The sequence below is a fragment of the Musa acuminata genome, chromosome BXJ2-7, assembly GCF_036884655.1.
Source record: "Musa acuminata AAA Group cultivar baxijiao chromosome BXJ2-7, Cavendish_Baxijiao_AAA, whole genome shotgun sequence".
Classification (NCBI taxonomy): Eukaryota; Viridiplantae; Streptophyta; class Magnoliopsida; order Zingiberales; family Musaceae; genus Musa; species Musa acuminata.
The window spans coordinates 885,107-908,659 of record NC_088344.1 but is presented as its reverse complement, the minus strand read 5'-3'; the positions used below and the strand labels follow the sequence as shown (position 1 = coordinate 908,659).

The 23,553-nt window shown below is 39.0% G+C and overlaps 3 protein-coding genes and 1 long non-coding RNA gene across 7 annotated transcripts; 3 read left to right on the top strand and 1 right to left on the bottom strand.

The window, feature by feature from the left end:
* The first annotated feature begins 3,386 nt into the window (after positions 1–3,386).
* Positions 3,387–7,527, top strand: LOC135616501 (uncharacterized). Its single transcript, XR_010488356.1, has 2 exons — positions 3,387–5,198; positions 6,854–7,527. It is a non-coding gene; the product is annotated as an uncharacterized LOC135616501 (long non-coding RNA).
* Positions 7,528–8,947: 1,420 nt separating this feature from the next.
* Positions 8,948–9,545, top strand: LOC103990951 (glutaredoxin-C9-like). The gene has a single exon (XM_009410265.3). It carries the CDS (start codon positions 9,036–9,038, stop codon positions 9,435–9,437), a length of 402 nt encoding a protein of 133 aa, XP_009408540.3. The 5' UTR covers positions 8,948–9,035; the 3' UTR covers positions 9,438–9,545.
* Positions 9,546–11,064: 1,519 nt separating this feature from the next.
* LOC135616500 (putative ALA-interacting subunit 2) lies at positions 11,065–15,372 on the bottom strand. Of its 3 annotated transcripts, none has more exons than XM_065115747.1 (9): positions 15,137–15,372; positions 13,968–14,029; positions 13,812–13,886; positions 13,586–13,702; positions 12,663–12,733; positions 12,264–12,561; positions 11,820–12,109; positions 11,479–11,541; positions 11,065–11,389 (listed from the first exon to the last, which is right to left on the bottom strand). In XM_065115747.1, the coding sequence occupies exons 1-8, from the start codon at positions 15,213–15,215 to the stop codon at positions 11,487–11,489; spliced, it is 1,047 nt and encodes a 348-aa protein (XP_064971819.1). In that variant the 5' UTR covers positions 15,216–15,372; the 3' UTR covers positions 11,065–11,389; positions 11,479–11,486. The 3 variants fall into 3 exon arrangements, with proteins under 3 accessions (XP_064971819.1, XP_064971820.1, XP_064971818.1); XM_065115748.1 differs by having other exon boundaries at positions 11,065–11,369; XM_065115746.1 differs by having other exon boundaries at positions 11,065–11,326; positions 15,137–15,371.
* A 1,553-nt stretch (positions 15,373–16,925) lies between these two features.
* LOC103990953 (kinesin-like protein KIN-14R) lies at positions 16,926–23,454 on the top strand. Of its 2 annotated transcripts, XM_009410269.3 has the most exons (17): positions 16,926–17,125; positions 17,222–17,281; positions 17,447–18,030; positions 18,112–18,280; positions 18,362–18,417; positions 18,490–18,685; positions 18,765–18,841; positions 19,033–19,132; positions 19,277–19,384; positions 19,468–19,644; positions 19,736–20,021; positions 20,100–20,261; positions 20,352–20,567; positions 20,654–20,691; positions 20,804–20,967; positions 21,071–21,196; positions 22,321–23,454. In XM_009410269.3, the coding sequence occupies exons 2-17, from the start codon at positions 17,266–17,268 to the stop codon at positions 23,155–23,157; spliced, it is 3,312 nt and encodes a 1,103-aa protein (XP_009408544.2). In that variant the 5' UTR covers positions 16,926–17,125; positions 17,222–17,265; the 3' UTR covers positions 23,158–23,454. The 2 variants fall into 2 exon arrangements, with proteins under 2 accessions (XP_009408544.2, XP_009408543.2); XM_009410268.3 differs by having other exon boundaries at positions 16,926–17,281.
* Positions 23,455–23,553: the final 99 nt, after the last annotated feature.

Sequence of the window (23,553 nt, the reverse complement as noted above, 5' to 3'; positions counted from 1 at the left end):
ATTAAATGAAACTCCATGATTGCACAGTTATTATATTGTTCATGTTTAGCATGAGATATTTCTTCCTCCAAATGTTAGACAGCCAGGAGAAGGCTTCTTTACGAGTATTAGGATGACATCATTCTTGACAACTGCTACTTTCGATCTTATAGATATTGATACCAATCAACCAGCCTCTGAAGCCAAATTTGTCTTTGGATTAAGATATTCTTCTCGAGAAGTACTTAATTCTTGGTTGTCATGAACGTGTTGATCTTTCATCACTTGGAGTGCTGTTTCATGTTTCATGAGGTGCAATAAGACTTTCAACTATAATGGCAACATTCATAGGCAGCCTTTAAAATAGTATCCATTCGACAACAATAACGATAAAATTATAATTATTTGGGATCGATTAGATGATTTTTTTTTATCGTCGCTGAGCTTTATAAGAAGTTTATTTTTAACTAAATAAATGAAAGAAAAAAGAAAAAAGAAAAAAAAAAAGACTCTGGCAGCGGAACTGTGTGTCTAAAGAGAATTGGAGTTGTTTCTTATCTTGCCCTTGTGAAAGATCGTATTGCATTTAGTTTTACGAAGGACAATAGTCCTGCTAAAGTCCTCCATACATGATGTCAAACCACTCCTCCACTGATATGATCAAGTTCAGCTGCACCACCTCATCATACCAACCTCATCCATTGTTATCATGCATGCAAAGACTCCTCGCCATCATGCTTTTGGCAGATCACACCCCTTAGGCCCCAAACCCTCATCTTTTGATTTGTTTTTAGGAAACAGCAAATGGTTGGTGGGTCAGTGGATGATTATATGGTTCCTTGCTCACTAAAGCGACTGTCAGAAACAACCCATGCAATCTTTATTTATGAAACATTGTATAGGGGTGGCATGTTACCTGCTGCCTTCTTTTTGAAGCTGCACTGAAAAGAAGAAACATAAGCAGTGATCTCCACACACTCATATCAAACTTAGTCACGAGTAATCATAAAGCTCAGATCCTTAAGAATGCTACACTTTTTTTATTTTTTCTGATGATGGCACAAGATGGATATCAGTAGAATAAGGTGGGAGGCTTTTGGTGGTGCTTTGAGCATGCACTGTCTAATGCTGCAAGCAATAGGATGATTCCTATGCAGAGAATGGAGATCTGAGAGTAGACAGCATACGTGTCTTGCTGTCTCCCCATCTTTAATCATGAATTCTTAAGCCTATGGCGACTAAACATCTGTAGCTCCTTGGCTTTTTGTTGCAATTTATGGCCTTTGTCCCCTGACCTTGGGGGGATCCCACACCATAACCATGGACCTCTCTTCAATGTCACTAATGGAGTGTGTACGGCGGAAAAGGACAGCGAGGAACTGGTGAGCCTGATCTTGTGAAACTTGCAACAGTGAGTCCCAATACTTTGGTCACTGTTTGTTCAGAAAGGCAGGTGGCCTTGGTGTCCTATGACCTGGATGTGTTGTTGTCATCTATGGATTGACTCGACTCGTGGCCCTTCCGAATGAGTAGGTAGAGTAAAAAGCTCCAATGTCCGGGTGAGCATGGCTGATGTAACTCCTAAAGGTCATGGAAAAGCTCACGATTAGACTGCCAGTGTTTCTTTCTTTCTTTCTTTACTTTACTTTACTTGTGAAACAAGTGGGGAATCATTGAACTGAATTGCAAAAATGGATACTGATCAGAAGCAGAATGGATACAGGTTTCATAACTGCCTCTCCAAACTGGGGGTCACATTGCTCTTTTGGACAGGGAGAAACTGGAGCTGAATAAAATAGTGAGAAGTACTTCTTTCATTATATATTGATTTTGATTTCTGCAGCATTGCAAGGTTGATTCAAACATGACATCTTCATGCTTCTATGCTGTATCATATAATACTAGTTTGCATGCAAAGAAGATTTCCAAGGGATATGTCAGCACTCCTCATTTTCCACTGCAACAAGAAGAAGATGAAGATGAAGATGAAGAGGAGGAGGAGGAGGAGAGGCATGTGTGTCACAATCACCCACCAAAAACTAGAAAGAGCAGACATCAAGCTGCAACCACCAGTTTCTGGACCACCCTGCATAATGTTTGCACCCACTCCTGGTGCATAAATCTTGAGTTATGCACATGTACAGGAAGGAGCAGGCCATATCCAATTCCGCATCCTCGTTTGGTGGTCTCGGTGGATCATAATTCTCTCCTCAAAACTAATGCCCTGGACCTCGAACCAAGCAGCTACACCTCTACTTAAATCCCTACACCTATCGTCCTAAGTTGTACGGCCAAGTCACCCTCATGTGGAGCCTAGTGTTCCATTTGTAGAGCATCAAGGAGAAGATGAAAGCTTCCTTATCTCAGCATGGGAAGAGGTGATTAAAGTAAGATTGGGATCAAGCAGAGAAAGAGAGAGAGAGAGAGAGAGAGAGAGAGAGAGAGAGAGAGAGAGGAGCTCTTGGATTGATGAGATGAGAAGAGGAGCTTTGGCACATATCAATGGCGACTGGACTTTGTTAATGGTGGGTGGATTCAGGGAGCGACGCTTTTGCAGCAGCTGCAGTTGCATGTGGTGTGGACACGTTTCGCGACCTGAGTGGGTGCACGCTTTGCTAGGAGATCTAACATGATGCTGTGCTTTCTGCCTGCATACGTGGGATTGTCGAGAAATCATAGGCATCCTTTTCTTCAGGAACATCAACTGGTCAACACATTTGCATCATTTTAGCTACGTGAGATTTCTGCAGGAAGTGTATGATTGGTTTCAGTGATTGATTGCTCGACGTAAAGGAGAAGAAGTAGTAGTCAACATTGTCGTTCGACAGATCACTTCACCATTCTCTCACTTGGCCGGAGCTCGAAGAAAACATGGCTGGTGTATAAGTAAACTCTTTTTTCCTGGAAACAAGAAGACTAATTGCATGAATCATACGAGAGAAGAAGATGTGCAGAAAGCTGGAGATGCCAAACTTGGCAACTAAACTGCTGAAAGTTCCAACCCGAGTTTGATGCTTTCTGGATATGAGATCTAAACAGTCTTCTTCCCAAAAAAAACATCTGCTCTTCGTGTGGATATCCATCATGTTGGGTAGAGTCACTTCTAGAGCAAGTTTATGGGCTGAGTTCCATTCGAATCAGATAGTTCTTCTGCAACAACTTTCCATGACAATGTGAATCAGATAGTTCATTCGGGATGACTTGATTCAAAATATTTGAGTTTAAATTAATAATAAGACCCTCAATCAAATGCATATATAATTGAGATGTTACTGATCTAATAACAGTCATATCTTTGTTTCTTCCCCTGTTTGATTCGGATGCAAATCCGATATCGTTGTTATCAGTTTGCATGATTTGATACAGTGGGATCCGCATCCGATTAGCAGGTGACCCTGTTCCTAAAAACTGCTCATTCGCGGCCCCTTCGTCGTATTATGGCAACCGCATTGCCAACGTTTGCGGGCAATTCCATGTTCCGGTCGTCGTGTCTCTGCTTGATTTCAACTTATCAGGGAAGAGCAGTATGTTCCTTGGTATTTCTTCCCCGTGTCCGCTCGAGTTGTTGAAGAGAATGAGCGGATTCTTCACCTCGAAATGGTCCACAGGTTTGCGTTGCTAGTCATGTTCTATTATGTCCCGAGCAGGCTGTGCTTTTCCTCGAAATGCGTATCGTCAGCGTTGCATCGGCATAGCATCAGATCTGTATGCGCATCAGTGAATCCGAACGACTAACTGAAGATGTTGGAACGTTGAATGATTAGATTGAGCATCAAACCCCAATTTCTAATGGTATTTTTCATCTTCCGATTGTTTGACAAAATGCTTAGTCGGTTGCTGCTAATTAGTCAGATGTCATGTTATCAACGTGATGATGATTATATATTCCAGAGTGTGGAAAGCCAGTTTACAAGAATATGTTTCGTCGTCCACTTGTTTGATAAAATGCTTCTTCAGTCGTTGCTATTTAGTTTTGTTACTGGATCTGATAATATCAATGTTATGGTGTTGCTCTTTATCTGAAATTCTTTCATTAATCGATCCTTTTGTCCTTACGTTGAGAAGTTTTCATCTTGTAAACTGGTAATTGCTTTTCAGTTATAATCATAAACTTGTTGGTTAATGAAAGGGAAGTGAGGGGCATAATCTGTGTCCATTGCATTCACATAAGAAAGGACATCAAAAGGTTGATGTTTATAAATGCATTAAAGAGAACTTAATTTGACTTTTGAACAGAAAATCATGAAGCCCATATTCATGATGAAACACCAACAGTTTGATTAATTAAAAAAATAAAAAGAAAAACATAGTGGCATTTGTTGAGTTTCATATTTGACATCTGAATTCTTGAAATCTATATGGGTGTGATGACAGTAACCAACTTAAGAAGGAGCTGGACTCATTCTTGGGATGCCCAAATGATGATTAATTATAAATTTAGTTCAATGAGTTTGATATCCTTTGTTCGATGTGTATTGACTCAATGATATTATGAGGTCCTGGACATCTTGAATGGATGTTAAAATCAAATTTTTTTTCCTTTTATATATTTTCCAACTTTTTTTGCAATCTATATTGCGCCTTGTATAGTTGACAGCCAAAAATATGACTTGAAAGCAAGACTCATGCTTGAATCCATGTAGATATGTAAATTGTGCTAGTTTTCTTGTGAAAATCTGGCAAATGAGGGCTGTTCTGGTGGATTATAAGTTGTTAGACACAATGATGTTATCATCCAATTTTTCTTTCTCAACTTTCTTCATGTGCTTATGCTAGGCCCTCTAAGTGGGCAGTATTAAGTTCAAAAGTCAAGAGAATTAAGTTTCATCGAGGTCGTCATTTTTGTTCGGTTAACCCCATTTGTTCAACACTTGTAGCCTTGTACTGTCTTATGAAGCTAATGGTGAAGTAGTAGCTTAATATCACACAATGATCTCTTTGGACATAATAATCAATAGTGGAAAAGTGGCAAATATTTTTTCTGCCATGAATCCTGGTTATTCTCTTTTGCCTTATTTTAGTAGATTTAACTTTTCAAGTATCAGTGGTGTAGCATCCCACAATTTCTCAGCATTATAACCAAAGTACCAGCAATATGTGGTTTCAAGAGTTTTTTCAGAACTTCCATTTACATGGGAGTCTTGACAATAGTTTGTCAGGAAGCAAAAGCAGCTCATGGCACAATTGCAAAGCTGAGTTGCCAATATTTTCTGTTTCAGGTATTGTTTTTGTCTCTTTATGTTTGAGTTATGAGTTCGTTTTTATTTTTCTATTTCTGGTTTAACAGATATGCCATGTGATTGTAGCTTATTTATTCTGCCTTGGGCATAAAAGAGAACTTCACAATTTTTATCTAAGTCAAATCCAAATCGCTAAGAGTCTTCTCTTCTCCTTTTGTTAAGCCTGTAAGAATTGGTCTACAGAAGTTTTAATGTTTGCCACTTTGTCATGGACTTAGATAGAATTGCTTGAGTCGTGAAACACCATTGTGATATCCGTCCACTAAGGGTTAGCAAAAAGTAATTCAGCAAAGACTTAAAGTACAAATAGAGAAAAAAGAGAAAAAAGAGAAAGGAAAAATAAGGAGTTTAAAAGGCAAAAGACAACCGCAAGTCCACAAACGATTAGTCAACTAGGTGTTGGGGTGTAAGGCAAGTCTACTCACACTTTGTGTACAAACTTGTTTATCCAAACAGGGTCCAACACTACTCCAAAGCCCTATCTAGCCCTCTGCCACTTGGACAGTTTCCAAGGGGCTGAGATGGCTGATATTCCGCACTGCATAACTACCTTGACAAAACAGGCCATAGCATACGAAAATGGAGTAGTTTGGCCTAGTTTTGCCCTATATGGTTAGCAATCACTTCGTAGCCTTGTGAATTGCTTATGCTTCCAAAAACCTAGTAAAAACACACAAAAACTAGGCAAAACACAATGCCAAACAACTGTACAAGTATACATCGAACGGTTCATTGACGAAGGTGTTGCAAACGTGAGAGCCATTCGTGACAACTCATCCACTACCCTTTATTCGAAACAGACTATTCAGCTGACACACACAAAATCTTATGACTATAGAAGACCTCTATCTTATTGATGTATGCCTATCCATTAGTGTCACGATTGTTCGAAGGACCAATTCTTGAATATTTCGCTGTTTTTTTAACTAAAAATGCACTAAATTGGCAGTAAGCCTTTCCTCTCTTCCTCTTTATCTGTGTCATCCTCGTTTTGCTGCTCCATGACCTTCCTACCTCGTCTACTTCTTTGATCAACCTCCAAATTTCTCATTGTCATCGCCCCTGCTGCCCAACTCTACTATGGTTGCAACGACCACAATGCCCCCAACATTGTAAATTCACTGAGATCCTTTTTCATCAACATCGCCTCTAATAATTTTAGCTTCCTCTTGCGTACCACCAACATTGCCTTTGCCACTGCACCATCTTTGCCCACTTCACTTGCACCATCACCACCTCTCTCAATGTGATTTTGCCTCAACATCATGGCCATCGACCTCCAACCCATTGTTACCAGCTTGTTTGTCCTTCTCAAACAAATTTGATTGCTAAAAAGGCTGAGAAGGAAGTCAAGGGTGGAAGAGCGTAGGAGTATTTGACAACTTGATGCTAGATTTAAAAATGTCAACTGCATATTAAATATTGTTTGTCGTTTCTTTCTAGATATTGGAGGAGGCATATTATGGTAGCTAGGAATTCTTTTATTTAACAGATATTTTGTAGGCAATTTTTTTTTTCCTTCAACTGATTTGAAGATATTGTAAAGGTTTACTTTAATTTTCTATTTTATTGGGCCAGTAATTCTAGTGTTCCTTTTCCTGTTTTATTGATTTGAAAATCTCTGCATAGTTCAGGTGCTTCAGACTTACAGTTTAATCATTAAAGAAAATCCAAGGAAGAAACATTTTGTTGTGTACAAATTCTGGGTGAACTAAGACAAGCTGAATTTGCACACTGTGTTGCAGCAAAAATAACTTTTGTCGAGGTGAGAAAAATATAAGTGGTAGACAACTCTGGTGCAAAATTTGTTGTGTATACAAGCTTTGAGAGGAAGGAGAGAAGCATGATTGAGTGAGAGCATAACCACAATAAAGGAAGCACAACCTTGCGGTGAAGTAAAGAAGGGGCATGTTGTTTTCTTGTGTAGTGGTGTGTGGGGATGATGTGATAATAGTGAGATCAAGTTTCATGACAACACTGTAGTCCTTTTGCACAAGCAGATGGAGCCGTTTGGCACTCTTGTTTTCTCGGCCAATGCCTCGTGAGATTAGGAAGAAGAAGCATGTCAAGGTTCCAACTTTGTCTGAACATATCTTGAGTGACCAACTTCCACGGGATGTTTTACCTCTATTTAGGATTCTTCTGCTGGCTAAGTCTTTCACCGAGATTTTTTTGGTTGGATATACTAAATACTTGTGAAGTGCTTCATGATTCTGGATGCAAATATCTTTATTTCGTATGTCTTCATCAGACATTTTCATATGGTTTGTTTGGGAAAAATATTTATGCAACCAAGATTTTTATTGAAGTCCTACTTTGATATTAACTTGTCATGTTCATCAGTGACAACTTGATAGCATCTGTTAAGAGTCATTGGGTGATGCACATCCCAAACTTGCTGTAAAACCTTACTGGTCAGATGTCAAGAACTCTGTTTTTGTGACATGGAACTGAGAATTGATGTGATTCAGTAAGAATGGACCAAACTGAAACCATTCTCTATCTTTCCCATGTAGAACGAGTTTTACTAGTCTCAGAAACACACATGGACTTTTCCTCCACACATGATAGAAGAAGCACTTGCTCAAAGCTAGTCACAGAGTGGCGTGGAGGGCAAGCCCTTCCAGACACTGAATTGTTAGAGGAACTACTGAGAGAGAGAGAGAGAGCAATGTTATCATTCTTAGCTTCATGAAGCAAATGTGAAGATTCTGGTGACGCAGGCTTCGGCCTTTGTTCTTCCCCTTTATACTGTCAACAGTTGATATGACTCTGAAATCATGGTGACCTTTGCAAATTGGCCATTGTGAGAAGCTTACATCTACCAAATGTGATGTCACCAAGAAAAATGGAATCACATGGATTGATGCATCAAAAACTATTTAAGTGCATACCCCAATTAATAATCACTTTGGTTGGTCTTAATCATGTAGAAATAGTAAGTTAAGGTTGAGTTATCAGCAGCTGATACTAACTTCAATTACAAGCATCGTCTTCCTCTCTCTCATCTCTACCAAACCTTGACACTTCTTTGTCCCTGACTATGAAATAAGCAAGTAATTCCATGTGTATACTCTCAACTATTCCTATCATAATCATCAACATTATTATTATTATTATTATTATTATTATTATTATTATTATTATTATTATTATTATTATTATTATTATTATTATTATTATTATTATTATTATGCCTTAAAGTAAAAAAAAAAAAAAAGGAAAAACGGGGGGCTAAAAGTAGAATACGCGAACTGAATCACGAGCTCGCGAGTTCGGAATCGAAGGCGAATCGAGACTCACTGAGCTGACTCGGTGAGCGAGAGGAGGGAGAAGGGGAAGCCGAAGCCCGAGGGAGTTGGAGGTTTGGGCACGGGTCAAACGGCGGCGGGAGGACGTTAGCTGTCGGGTTGTCGGTTACCCGTCCGTGACGGACGTTTCCCATTTGAAGGCCACGCTGTCCCCCTTCCGTTTATTCCCCGTACTACTCCCCCTAGCCTTCCCTTTTACAGCACCTCTCTCTCTCTCTGTCTCCGTGCATGAGAGAGAAGGGATGGAGGTCAGAGATTGCCGGGCAACAGGGGCCACCGTCGCCTGCAAAGGCTACCGAATCGTGTTGCTTTGACTCATCCTTCTCCCTCCTCTGCTTCTCTCTCTCTCTCTCTCTATCTATATATATGTATATATGTTTATACTAGTAGCAGAACACCCCAACCAAATTCCACTCCACCTTCAGCCCAGCTCTCTCTCTCTTGCTCTCTGCTATCTATACGAGCAAAAGGAGGAGGAGGAGGAGGAAGAAGAAGAAGGTTTCGGATGAGGATGGTGGAAGAGGAAGCGGCGGGAATGGTGATGATGAGGCGAAGCGGACCGTACGAGAGGGTGGCGAGAATCGCGAGCGGGAACGCGGTGGTGGTGTTCAGCGTCAGCGGCTGCTGCATGTGCCACGTGGTGAAGCACCTGTTGCTGGGGCTCGGCGTCGGCCCCACCGTGTACGAGCTCGACCAGCTGGGGAAGGGCGGCCGCGAGATCCAGGCGGTCCTCTCCCACCTCCTCTCCGCCGCCTCCCCCTCCCCCTCCACCTCCGTCTCCGCCGCAGCCGTTCCCGCCGTCTTCATCGGCGGACAGCTCCTCGGCGGCGTCGAGAAGGTGATGTCGTGCCACATCAACGGCTCCCTCGTCCCGCTACTCAAGCAAGCCGGTGCTCTCTGGCTCTGAACGCCTCCATCACCTCTCTCTCTCTCTCTCTCTCTCTCTCTCTCCCACTGTAAATATACGTGTGTTTCGAATTCTATCAAGTATTTGCCATGACAAGGCAAATTCTATGCCTGCTTATGTCGCATACGTTAATTGTCACACCAAAAAGCATGAGTTATCCCAACATTTTGTTCTTCCATGCATGCATACAGCTTTCCAATGCCAATGTATGCCATTAATAACAGTAAGAATGCATGCGAAAGGCAAAGTGCATTTTTGCATGGACAAACATGAAGAAGGAATCTTTAGAGCCGGCAAAGAAGGGTGCGGACATGATGATGGTGGTGGTGGTATGCCTATAATTGGAGCCGAGAGCGAGTGCAGTCTTCCCCATGTGAAGTGTTGTGTTTGCTGCACAGAGGAGAGAGAGAGAGAGAGAGAGAGAGAGAGAGAGAGAGAGAGAGAGAGAGAGAGGGAGATTAGGTTGATAATACGTTTGCATGTGAAGAAGAAGGTGGTCTCTGGGAGAGGCTGTGTGCCTGCAACGCTCACAGCAGCGGATGATGTTTCATTTCAACAAACAGTTAGGGTTGTGTGCAGAGAGGGGTCTGACCATGACCACCACCTTTTCCCATTCAAAGCCTCATACAAAAACAAATAGGAAATGCCCACTTAGAACTCACAAGAAAGAGTGGCTAAACAACAAATTCTAAGAATATAATATGCCCTTACTTTTACTGGAAACTGAAGAAAGACCAGATGAATATATTACTAATTTAAATTAATTATTTTGGATTAGTGATATGGGCTTATGAGATTAAGTATTTTCGATCAATTGATTTATCCGTTAATTCACATGATAGAAGAATGTTCATGTGGATTCCTGAATAGTTCTAAGAATACCAACTTGTTTAAGATGATATGGATATACTTTTAATTAAACATCTGTAACGATTAATCCTAAAAATTTTGCTAAAATATTATGATTTAACTGAGCATATTATAAAATAGAAATAAGATGCAAATAGACGACCTCAAATGGAACATCATCAAGTCTTGAACACAATAAACTTTCAGTACTTACATCTTCACAGAACGACAGCACTGCAGCTGCACTAAGAAGAACATGACAACTTGCAGATGATTCAAATGACATTTCACAGAACCAGCAAAGAAGAGAAGAAAATATACACATTAGGTAATCCTCACGATCAAACATTCAGACACAGGTGATGAGAGTGATCACAGGTTGTTGCTAGTGATTCTAGCTGGCTGGTTTACACAAAATGCAAGCATCTAATCTCCATGATAAACAAAAGATTGCATACCATTTCTTAGCAGCATTGCTGCTCCTCGGGATTGCCCTCTCTAAAACACAGTTCCATTCTGCAAACAATACCTAAAACAGAGTTCCAGGTGTTGTTGGTCACATCTTGCTTTCATCATCAAAGAAATGGAAAAAACAGGGGGGGCAAATCTTGAGCTCTGCTAACAGTGTAGTTTCTGGCAGCACCAATCAGTTTACTATCATTCCTAGATACCTTCATAAATTTCACCAGACAATCTGCAAGTTGGCAACCAGGGTCATGGAGAAACACCACCCAGCTTTGACTATATGTGATATCAACATTTAAAGAGAAGAAAAACAAGAAAAAAAAATCTTTTGACAATTTTTTCTACAAGATGAGAGAAAACATCAGTTACAATCTGCGTACTAATTTCCTGAAATAAAATCCTGATTTTCTGATAGGCACAAGAGTTCTGATGTACACATACACGAGTAACCAAATAGGCCACCACAAAATTTACAAGAAGTATAACTTGCGACTATCAGCCATGATTGCGCCGGGAGCAGCATTTGCTCGATCAGTGGAAGCAGGAGCCACAAGTTGATCTTGACATAATCTATCCTGTACAGCCACAGCATAGTTTATAATGGTAAGAATGGTTCACCTGGTTTAATACAAATGCAACTTTCAAACAACTATTTCAATTTGATATCTGATGACTTCACAGAAAAGCATAAGCAATGGAACTTTTCACGTTGTCATCATCAACCTACCGCAAGATTCAGCTAGTGGTGCTTTTCCTGTTCCCATAAGAGTAAGTAGGATCGCCATGAGGCCTGCAGACAGAAATTAACAAGGTAGACATAAGCATGGACCTCAATAGTCCAAAAAGTAATGTATTACATCAAAATATTGTTAATGTCTTTACATAAGAATCACTTGATTCATCAGAAGAAAACAAATGTAATAAGCACCAGAAAGAGCATCAACAAGAAGTGAAATTTAATAAAGATCATAGCACAAAGCATAATCTCGTCAACATTTTTTTCACTCGCCACATTTGATGTGTGCAATGTCATTCATCAAAAGTACTGTCATGTCAAAAAAAAAATACCTTGGATTTTTCACATGAATGAGTGCGAACAAGATGGACAGGAAAATGCAAAAGCCTCCAGTTGCCATGTAAGCTATCCCAAGGAAATCATTTTTGCCCCCGAGCCAGTTTTTAGTTGTAAGAACAAGCTTCTTCTTTCCCCCAAAGCTGTAAGTGTTGTAGTTATTAACAAGGTGTACTTCAATAATCTCATCAGCTTGTAGATCTTCTTCGATTACACCATACAGCTTTCTGAACTTTGGAAGAGCAGCGGTACGCATCCAAACTATGAGATCTTCTTGTTCACTCAGCTAGTTGGAGGTAAAAATTTAATGATTAAACACTTCAAGATACATATACTAGAACCATATATTTCAAGATAGGCTAGCGAATTTTGGATGTAAGATCCCTCCCCATGTTACAAACAAGTACAATATACAGAATTTGAACAATCAAAATACTCACAGGAACATCTGGGTCAAGGGTTCCTCCCCCGATTAGGCTTCCATTTTGAAAATTGAAGGGATATACATTTCTACCAAACTTGTGCTCTCGGTCACTCTTCCAAGCAATGTTTCTCCTGTTGATTCTTAATTCTACAGTCTCACGCATGAAGGTGTAAGAATCATTGAACAAGCTCCATGCAACTAACCCACAAGGAACAATTGAGAGACCATTGTTATACTCTTCAGGTCTGCATGAACTAGTGTCCTTGTACCCCAATCCATGTAGAAGCTGCTTATCACTTCTACTTTTTATATACCTGGGCAAATTTCCAAAACTTATCATGCATCAACAGAAACCAATTTGAGGAACTGAACTAGTAAGATTAAAAAAAAAACACAAGGCCAACAAGATGATTACCGTCGATGATTCTGATAGTAATTATCAAGTTCATAATAGACATAAATTGGTGCATTCATATGCTTCTGAATCTGCAGAGAACTTTAAATATTTTAATGTCACATAGTTCTAGATAAAGAAGACAAGTAAGATAAAACAGAATCTCATATATAGAAACAAGTAACTCAACTACTATCTAGACATAGAAGATCATTGATATCAAAATAACATAATTCCCTAGTTCTCTGGTTACAAAATGACAAAGAGAGGAAGAGTGCTGGCATATATTATATACACCAATAACTTCCCTAACTATTTTGACACATTCGAGCATCATAGAGCATTATGCACAAATGGATTTCTTTATCAGAGGCCAAAGATGAGTTGTAAATAGCAACGAACACTTCATTTTTAAGTCTTACAATTTTTTCCCTCTTAGGGGATCTATACTATCATATCTAAATTTAATATCACCTCAAAACTGTTAAGAAAATATTGAACATTTGTGCAGTAAATAGCTAAATATAAACAAGATAAACCAATGGCACCCTGAAAAAAAGAAGCTATGGCAAAAAGATATAAGAAACCATATCATGGAACATCATAGGGATACTAAAAGAATAGTTGTGTGGTTGTTCCATCAATGAAAATATATATGCCTCTCCTGTGGACTTAGTTGTTGGAATAGATTGCAGTGCAGTCACAGCAATGCAGGTTGACATTATGTTTTGATAGTCATGGATATCATCGGGCCACAGATAGGGTACCACATGAGTTCATGTGAATGTACGAAAAGATAAAATCCTTGAATCCAACTAATTGTTGTTCTCACTAGAAATGGCTGAATAATATTGATAGGAAGGTTAAATAAAAAGAGCTTCCAAGGATGTTCGTGTCTACCATGAGTGTTGAAACATTAGCATTGAGCATAGCATAAACTTTACCTTTATTAGACGCTTACAATTCTTCGAAATTGAGCGATCCTTGATGTAAGCTACTTTGTTGTTTCTATAAGACTCAGGTACACATTCAATATCATAACGATCAAGAATTTCCACAACCTACATAATCAGAAGAAAATGCCAACAGATACAATATAACCTCAGTCCAAGATGATAGTTACATAAGGAACTTAAACTGACTGAACAGAGTTTTGAGTCCAAGGATTACACTTTCTGAAGCACGGAGACATACTAGACCAACAGGTATAAAAACAACACCAGCTAACAGAAATATTGCTATAACCTGCACAAGGATGAAATTAAGTAAAAGATCCAAGTGGCTATTGATAGATTCAGGACATTCAAAAAAAAAAAAAAATCTCACCCGTGCTGGTGTCAGATTTGGTTTGCAAGCTGGAAGATTCTGCTGGGTAAACTTATAGAATGCTGCCAAACAAAAAATCTTTTTAATAAAAACTATAAAAATATCAAAACTTTCAATTCAATAAATAACATTCCGTGAGGCAACTGCCTAAAATCGATAAAATGGTGATGCAAATAAACGAAAGTAGAATGAACTAAGCAATGATCTGAAGGGCACAACACATAAGCAGATAACACAGACTTTTTATGAAGGGAACTATGAACAAGCAAGTCATGTTCCTCGTGCTTGCTCATCTAGAAACTTTTATGATAATCGAAGTTACTGATCTGGTAATGAAATAATTTCATAACACTTGGTCCACTACTCAATAAAGCTCTTTTATTATTTCCATTTCCACAAACATATTTACTAGACACTCGATAGTAATAGTTCTAAAAGATATTGTGACCCTTAAAATAGCAAAATGAAGCAGAGGATTCATGTAGATGATCTCAGCTATTTGGAAACACGGGTTTTTCTTTCAAATTGTTTTGTAATCACAGAACATGACAGTGTTTTACTGTCTACATGAAACAAAACAAAAGCATGATTGTAGCAGCAAACATATGAGAGTTGAAAGGGTCAAAACCGACTTACAACTCTATCAGGACCAGTGAAAATCCTTACAGCAATGTTAGTGTCTTGACATTGCTGAACTCACTAAGACACCTCAGAAATTGTGGATTGCTAAACGTATATTTTCCTTATAGTCGAGAACCGCTGATAACCTCTTACGTATGACATTTTCTACTTGTATTAGAATCAATTACAAATTAAGTAATAGCACATGCCAACAAATAATTTCTCTGCAAAATAATAAAATAATGTCTGACTCCAAATTCTACATCATATCACATACAGGAATAGAAAACAACGAAATTTCTAACGCGGTGCAAAACAATACTATCGAATGCTGTATCGAATGTATATGTTTGGAATTTGTGCCGCAAATTCACCACAAAATACGGCGATTGACTTCGCATCAAATATGCTAAAATAATAGACATGTAATTGGAACAAAGACTACAGATTTAAGGCATGACGAAGAGCAGAAAGCCTTCGCGCATCGAAAACTCAATCATTTCACATCTAAATGGATCAGAATCCCGCAGATTTAACAGAAAGGATACCTTTGGACCGCAGTGGCGAATAGGAGTGGGCTTGCGTTCCTCCGCCGGACGCTGATGTGCTGCCAGCCTCCATTTCCATCAAATCACATACCGAATTCCTACCGACCCAAACTCCAATCACTCCCTAGATCATCCAATTTCATCGGAAATCAAGGTCTGATCGATATAATAAGAAACCCTAAGGATCCCTCTCCGTTTCGTGAGAGGCGATGCCCAAAGTGCTGGCCGACAAGCCAATATTGACGACGTAAAAGCTCCCGCGACGGGCCTTGCGGGCTGAGAATGAACTGGGTTGGACCGGGCTAATCCTTTGACTCAAGCGGTTCATGTCGCTCACCCAGATTGGACCGCGGGCTAAACCGGGGTTGGGTCAATCAGATTCAATTATTAAGCATGCAAATCGATCCTTACCTAATTCTACTTAAATACTATATATATACATATATATATATATGTATATATATATATATATGTATATATATATATATATGTATATATATATATATGTATATATATATATATATATATACATATATATATATACATATATATATATATATATACATATATATATATATATACATATATATATATATATATATATATGTCCCCAAGATCGATCTTTTTTTTCACATTAAGATATATAAAAAAAATCATAAGTCTCAATCATATTATTTTTCTCGTCATCTATAAAAAATATATATTTAATTAAATTTAAAATATTTATTTTTTATATATAATTTCTATTAAGATTTTTTTTTCCTTCCTAACCTCTCTTTCTATCATTAAACATTAATCAATTTATCTCTTCTAATTATCACATTCATATGTTTGTTGTTAATATCATCTTACTTACATAATTCTCTTTCATCTTATCCTTCAAATAAATTTTTTTATTATCTTTTAGTATTTATTTTAACATTATTATCTCAATAATATAATTTTTATATTATAAGACTCATATTTATAAAGTTTTAAAGTTTCATTGGTGTTACAATTATTTTAAATTTTTTTAAATCTTAAAGTTATGATTGGACAAGCAATTCCACCTAAATACAACTCAACCAAAATATGAGACCTGCTGCTTTATATTCTTAATATCTCACAAATCAATCCTCAATGATGAGTGCTGAAGTAGAATGCACTAAAGTTAATCCCTTGAAGTGTAAGCTAATAATCTCTTCTTATGCATTAGTTGCAATCACCTAAGTAGAATTTTCCTATGAACAATAGCTAAATGACAAGATTTGCCCTTTTTTATTTTGGTTGACTCCCAAGTCTCATGCATGCAATAAGGCTTGGATTATATCCGCAGTTAAAGAGCTACTGCTACGTGAAGTACTTAATTTGGTAGCTATTAATCCTGCTTTAATTGCGACCGAAGCCTCCTCTTTGTGGCAAGTATTCAAATTTCAAATAGAGATCATTGTTTTTTTGCCCCTCGCATGCTGCCCCCACAGAATCACCTGCCTTCTGATTGGATGAAGGTATTAGTAACATGTGGGGTCCACGGATGAGTGGTTTGGGCATCAAAATAATGGGTAAATAAAGGTTATGTTGAAATCTTGACGGAAACCAGAACTGGTTTTTCTACCCGCCAACGATATCCGTGCGACCACTTTGCGTATGGATTGGATCACCAAGCCTAGCAATAACGACACAGGTAGATATTTGGGTACAAATGAATGAGTAAGTCACTTTTTCTTTTATTTCGAAAACATAACGGTCCTTCACCTCCCTCTCACGCAGCTTCTTTTTAGTCCCCCCCCCCCCCTCCCTCTCTCTCGCTCTCTCTAACTCTCTTCCCGATCAAAAAGCCATTCCTTTTCCTTTTCCTGATCCATTTCCCTCTTCTCCTCTTCAAAATCTCTCGTTCGTTCCCTTTTTTAATTGGAAGCGCTTCGGCGCAAATCGCGACGGCGCTGCTGGGCGAATCTCCTCTCGCAAAAAAGAAGCGTTCTTGCGGTGCGAAGATCGAGATCCGCCGAGGTTCATTCTCTCCCTTCTTTCCTTGCTTTTGGGGGTTCAAGAATTCGTCAGGTTCCGATCACGCTTCGCTGCGAGAGCGCTGCTTGATCTTTGCAGGTGGTTCTTTAGAGGGAAAGAAAGGATTTGGTTAAGCGGTGGCAATGGCTGATGATTTCGGTTAGTTCTCCTGTTCCTTTGACGTTCCATCTTGCCGACAGATCATCTGTTACGGGTTGGGGTTTTTCTTGGATGGGATTTATGAGCAGTTATATGCTGTTTCTGTGGGATTGGTCCGAAACTCCCCGTTCTAGGGTTTGTGATCTTGGGCCGTAATGTTTGCAGGTGGCCAGGCATTTGAATTCCAAGCAATATCTCCGCAGCAACTTGCCGGGTCCCCTTCGCCTGGCATTTTCCGCGAGGGGATTCAAGAATCGCCAGATTACATCAGAGAAACCCCTCAGCGGAACAAGGTCGCACCCGTTGAGCTCTTCCCTGGAAGTCGCTTCGACGGCTTCACCTCTGATAGCAGGACGGAATTAAGAACGGCAGAGGCATGCCCAGAAAAAGATAGAAAGTTGGACAAAGACGGTGCTTTTGAAGCTTCTATCGAGCTCGGGGTGATACCAGAAATCCAGGAGAGATCGTTGCGTATAAATGCAGGATGTGTGGATGAGTTCGTGGTCTGCGGTGGCATCGAATTTGAACTGGACAGGTTTTACTCTGGTGGAGATCCTGTAAAAACTGATGCTGTGGTTGGGGACGGCACACCGGAACTATACCAATCTGCTCGATTTGGGAATTTCTCATATCAATTTCCTGAACTAGAGGCAGGAGATTATCTTGTTGACCTTCATTTTGCTGAGATTGTGTTTACTGAAGGACCTGCAGGAACGAGAGTATTCGATGTTCGTATACAGGAAGATAAGGTAAGCGTGTCATGCTCCATGCTAATCCAATTGCGTTGATTGTTTATTTATGGAGGCTTTCTTATGGGAATATCATCTCAGGTAGTTGCCGGCCTAGATATATATGCTCGGGTGGGATCAAACCGGCCTCTGGTTTTGTCAGATTTGAGAGCTTCAGTTGTTCACGAGCAGGGACTATCGATCAGATTTGAAGGGGTGGTAGGACACGCTATTGTGTCTGGTATTTCAATTCGACAGGATTTTTCTGCAGGTAGATCTTGTTAAACCCTGTTCTGTATCTTCCTTTTGACTTAAACTTTCAATAATTGAAAGATATTCATTAACTTATCAGGCGAGACAATTAAGAGAACACCAGGGAAGCAGAAAGAAGTATCGGACAGGGGACTGGTAAGAAGAATTAGTGGTACCTGAAAAATGAAATTACTGCTTATTTTTCTGAACCCGTCTCAAATTTTTCAGGAGGAATGTGTCAAATGCAGTAAACTCGAGGAAGACTATCAATTGCTCATTACTGAGCAAACAGAATGCAGAAGAGCACTGGAGAATCTCAAAAGGGATAATGAACTTAAGAATAAAGAATGCCATGAGGCAAGGCTGTTATTGCAGAAGCTTCAAATGGAGCTCATGCAGAAGTCAATGCATGTTGGTTCTTTAGGTATTGTAGTTATTTGAAATTATGGATCTTTTATTAGAACTTTTTTGATGAATAATTTATGTGGGTGTTTCTGAATCAGCTTTTGCAATAGAGGGACAAGTGAAGGAGAAGAGTCGGTGGTTTCAGTCCCTTGCTAACTTGAGTGAGAAATTTCATGTAATGTGTTTTCATACTAGTCATTCTGCCCTCACTTCCATTTTGCGATCTGCTTTCATCATGTATTACTTTTCAGTCCCTTGCTAACTTGAGTGAGAAATTTCATGTAATGTGTTTTCGTTCTAGTCATTCTGCTCTCTGCTTTCATCATGTATTACTTTTCTAGAGCATAACATACTTGAAAAAATCAGTTGCTGAAGCTAGAGCATGTCAATCTATCGGGGGAGGCATTAGAATTTAAGAGGTGTCTTGTGGATATTAGCCATGCAACAACCATAATTCAAACCTCACGTAAGTTATCCAAGATATCTCACACATTCAGCATATGATGTTCTTGGAATTGTTTGCTTGTCAATAACCTCTAATCTCATAAAGCTCCTTTTCATTTAAATTGATGAAACGGAATCTAACAAGCTGCAATTTTAACCCGGACAGTAGATCGTCATGTCAACCTAGAGAAGGAGATTGAAGATCTCAAGCTCAGGTTCAACGAGGAGTCAAAAGAAAAAAAAGACCTATACAACAAAGTTATAGAGCTGAAAGGTTAGCCTAGCATTTAATTTGATTAATATGTATAGAAACAAATAAGAAGCACAAAACTTTTCTTGAACTTAGCTGTATTTCAGGAAACATTAGAGTATTCTGTCGTTGTCGACCTCTTAACACGGAAGAAAAAACTGGAGGGGCCTCCATGGTTGTTGATTTTGAATCTGCAAATGATGGCGAGCTTATCGTCAAAGGTCATGTATCTTCCAGTAAGGCCTTTAAGTTTGATTCTGTGTTCAGTCCTGAAGATGATCAAGGTATTCAACCAAACTTGCGCTCTATGCTTATATGCTTACTTGAGTCACCAAATTTTTTAGCTAAATATTGCTTTTATACCCCAAACACCAGAAACTGTTTTTCAGAAGACTGCACCGTTTGCAACATCGGTGTTGGATGGATACAATGTCTGCATATTTGCATATGGACAGACAGGGACAGGCAAAACCTTTACGATGGAAGGAAATGAAGAAGCTCGTGGAGTCAACTATAGAACACTTGAGGAAATATTTCGAATAATAAGAGAAAGACAAGGATTATATCATTATGAAGTCACTGTAAGTGTACTAGAGGTCTACAATGAGCAGATCCATGATTTGCTTCTTTCAGGATCTCAACCTACTGCAGCTGCAAAGAAGTAAGCAGAAGTTTAACTTCTACATTAATTTGACAGGTAGGATAGATGACCAGTCTGTGACTTGCTGGTTTTTTATAGGCTAGAAGTAAGACAAGTTACAGAGGGAGTTCACCATGTTCCAGGGCTAGTCGAAGCTCATGTGACCAACATGACCGAAGCTTGGGAAGTTCTACAAACTGGCAGCAAAGCAAGAGTTGTTGGTTCGACTAATGCAAATGAGCATAGCAGCCGATCACACTGGTTATTTTTTTCTTTCTACAGATCCATTAACCTTATTATCTCTCAGAGTAGTAGCTTAATGTCAATATTTATCATTTCAATTTTCTTCAGTATTCACTGTGTGATGATACGAGGAGAGAATCTAGTGAATGGAGAATGCACAAGAAGCAAATTATGGCTCATTGATCTAGCTGGTAGTGAGAGAGTCGCAAAAACAGATGCTCAAGGAGAACGCCTAAAAGAGGCACAAAACATCAACAAGTCACTTTCTGCATTAGGCAATGTGATATCAGCTCTTGCAACTAAAAGCCCACATGTTCCTTTCAGGTTTCTGAAACATCTCTTTTGCATGCTGTTGTTGTTAACATCTCTCTACCTTCGTCATCTGAATCTTGGAATTTTCACCAATTCAGGAATTCAAAGCTTACCCACTTACTTCAAGACTCCCTAGGTATTCTTTATATCTTATTCTGCCTCCACTTCACCACTTTTTTTTTTTTTGTTATTTTTCTCATCATATACCACTACTACATGAAGTTACTTAACTAAGTAAATAAATTCAGGTGGGGACTCGAAGACTTTGATGTTTGTGCAGATTAGCCCAAATGAGGATGACGTAGGCGAGACACTTTGTTCTCTTAATTTTGCAAGCAGAGTCAGGGGAATTGAACTTGGTCCTGCCAAAAGACAAATTGACATGAGTGAAATATTCAGATACAAACAGTTGGTATGAATATCAATGAAAAATAAGACAATGTTTCGTAATGAGCCTTGGTATTGCCTATTCTTGTTAATCTTGAGTCTAAGATTTCTCCTGCTGCTCTTGCTAGGTTGGTAAGGTCAAGGAGGACAGCAAGCTGAAAGATTCTCAAATGAAGAAGATGGAAGAGACAATTCAATCTTTGGAAATCAAAAACAAGGCAAAAGATATGATCAATAAAAATCTTCAAGACAAAGTATGAACTGAAAACCTTCATATTCGGTTAATCCAATTAGAAAATTTATGATAATTATTTTGACTCTCTAAAAGTATACCGATCTGTCTTTCCAAGATAGAGTTGGATTTTGGCAGTTGTAGCTGAAATCTATCTATGTTTATGATTTATAATCATGAACTTAGGTGCCTTTTTATATATTAATCTTTCTTATACATGGAAAGTAAGTTACAACGCAGCATTAGACACCTAACATTTGTTGACTTTGAAACATAAGATTATTACTATCACATTCCGATGTCCCACAGGGTGGATGTTAAATTGTGGTGGTTTTCAGGGTTAGATGAATGTAAAGCTAGTCATTTAGGCTTAACCAGTTTTTATGTTATTTAGAGAGTACAGGCCTAGAATTATGGATGCACATGAGTTGACTGAACAGAAACTGGTAGGCACAACTGACACATCACAGCATAGAGCCCCATCATGTCTCATATGTTTTTTTGTCACCTTATGTCAGTCTAGCACTATAAACAACAGTTGGGTAGTTTCTTATGTTCATCTAGCACTATGAGCCAATTAGAGTTCCTTAGGAGTTGAAACTTTGAAGGTTTCTATCAACCTTGTCAAATGCTGAGCCTTTTGTTTAGATATGGAACAAATACTTTGTTTTTCAAACACTAATGCAAGATTATTCAATGAAGAGAATATGATCCAAAATCCAAATACCATCTTTTTTGTATTTCACCTTTTTTTTTCAATACTTTTATTGATATATCTTTAGGTTCTCATAGGATAAGGGTTTCCATGTACAAAAAATTGCCAGAGAAATGTTATTTGTATTGGGAAGATGAACTGAAATTTATGTCTAAATTTTAGTTCATTGATTGTTGGCAGGAAAGTGAAACCTTTACTGCATAATAGTTTAAAATCTAGAACATTTGTTTCTCCTTTATGCAGAGGCATGTGCCCATTCAGATCACCGTTCCTGGCTAGTCGAATGAAATATATAGAGATCTGCAGTAAATGCTTATCTTTTTGTTCTTTCAAGACTGAGCTTTGGTTGCTTAAAGAGATTACCATTTTTTATTCTGTCTCTTTGGTACTTGAGAGCGTAAGGTTGGTCTCTGATGAACTTCCATATACAGGTTAAGGAACTGGAATCACAACTATTGATTGAAAGAAAGTTGGCAAGACAGCATGTAGACAACAGAATAGCTGAAAATCAACTACAGCAGTTGCAGCAACAACAACGAAGGGAACAACATGAAGAAAACATCTCATCGGCTAAATCTTTTCTTGTCACTCGTCCACCAATTGAGAAAATCCACACTCATATCATAGAAAAAGAAACATGTAAAGAATTTGCAGATATGATGCGGCCACTTGCTGATAACAATTGCAACAGGCCTTTGCTGCAGTCTCCAAATGACCACATCATCTTCAAGAACTTCCTCCAGTTTAGAGACAAGGAAAACAAGCCAGAGATTGCTGAAGAGCCATTCCCGAGGAAAGCCAGCAGGGTTTCCCTTTGTCCTACCATCCGTGGTGGTCTACCTGTCACCACAGCACCACGCCGGAACTCCCTTATTCCCCTTCCAATGGCAAAAGCCCTGATCAATGCCATGGACAACCTTTCACCGCCATTACCTTCACAAGCTCAACCTACCCTCACAACTGTTGGTGCATGTGAAGGTGAAACTCGCAGCCAGCAGAGAAGTGCTAAGAAGATCAACAGCATTCTTCGAAGAAGCCTGCAGAAGAAGGTGATCATTAGGCCTCAACTGCCCCAGGCAATTAGAAGGGGAGGAACGCTTTCTGGGCTGGATAAGCTAAGACTTTCAGTAGGTCGCAGCGGGAGGAAGGCAAGGAGAATGGTTCTGGGTAATGCTGGCGATGGTGATCGAGTAATGCAGCAGAAACAGAAGAAAGAAAAGGAGAGAGGCTGGAACCATGGTGCAACAACAGCACGAACCATTTTCTGACAGTTGAACTGGTTTACCTCCATCAGTTATTATTAGCTCGGAGGGGAACTAACAGTTTGTAATTACTAGTGGTTCAGTTGATTCTGCTACATGCAGCCTCAGCATCTGAACTATGACCTCTAATGTCAACTTTGATAGAACTTGTTGTCATATTCTGAACATTTTCCTATGAGTAAAGTGAAGAGTTTGTCATAAATATGAATCCAACCTTGCAACAAGAAGGAATAATTTCTGACAGTTGACTTGTTTACATCCATCAGTTACACAGTTTGGAGGGAAACTATCAATTTGTAATTTTGTTAGTCCAGTTGATTCTGCTACATGCAGCCTCAGCTTCTGAAACTATGACCTCTAATGTCAACTTTGATGGAACTTGTTCTGTCATATTCTGAATAT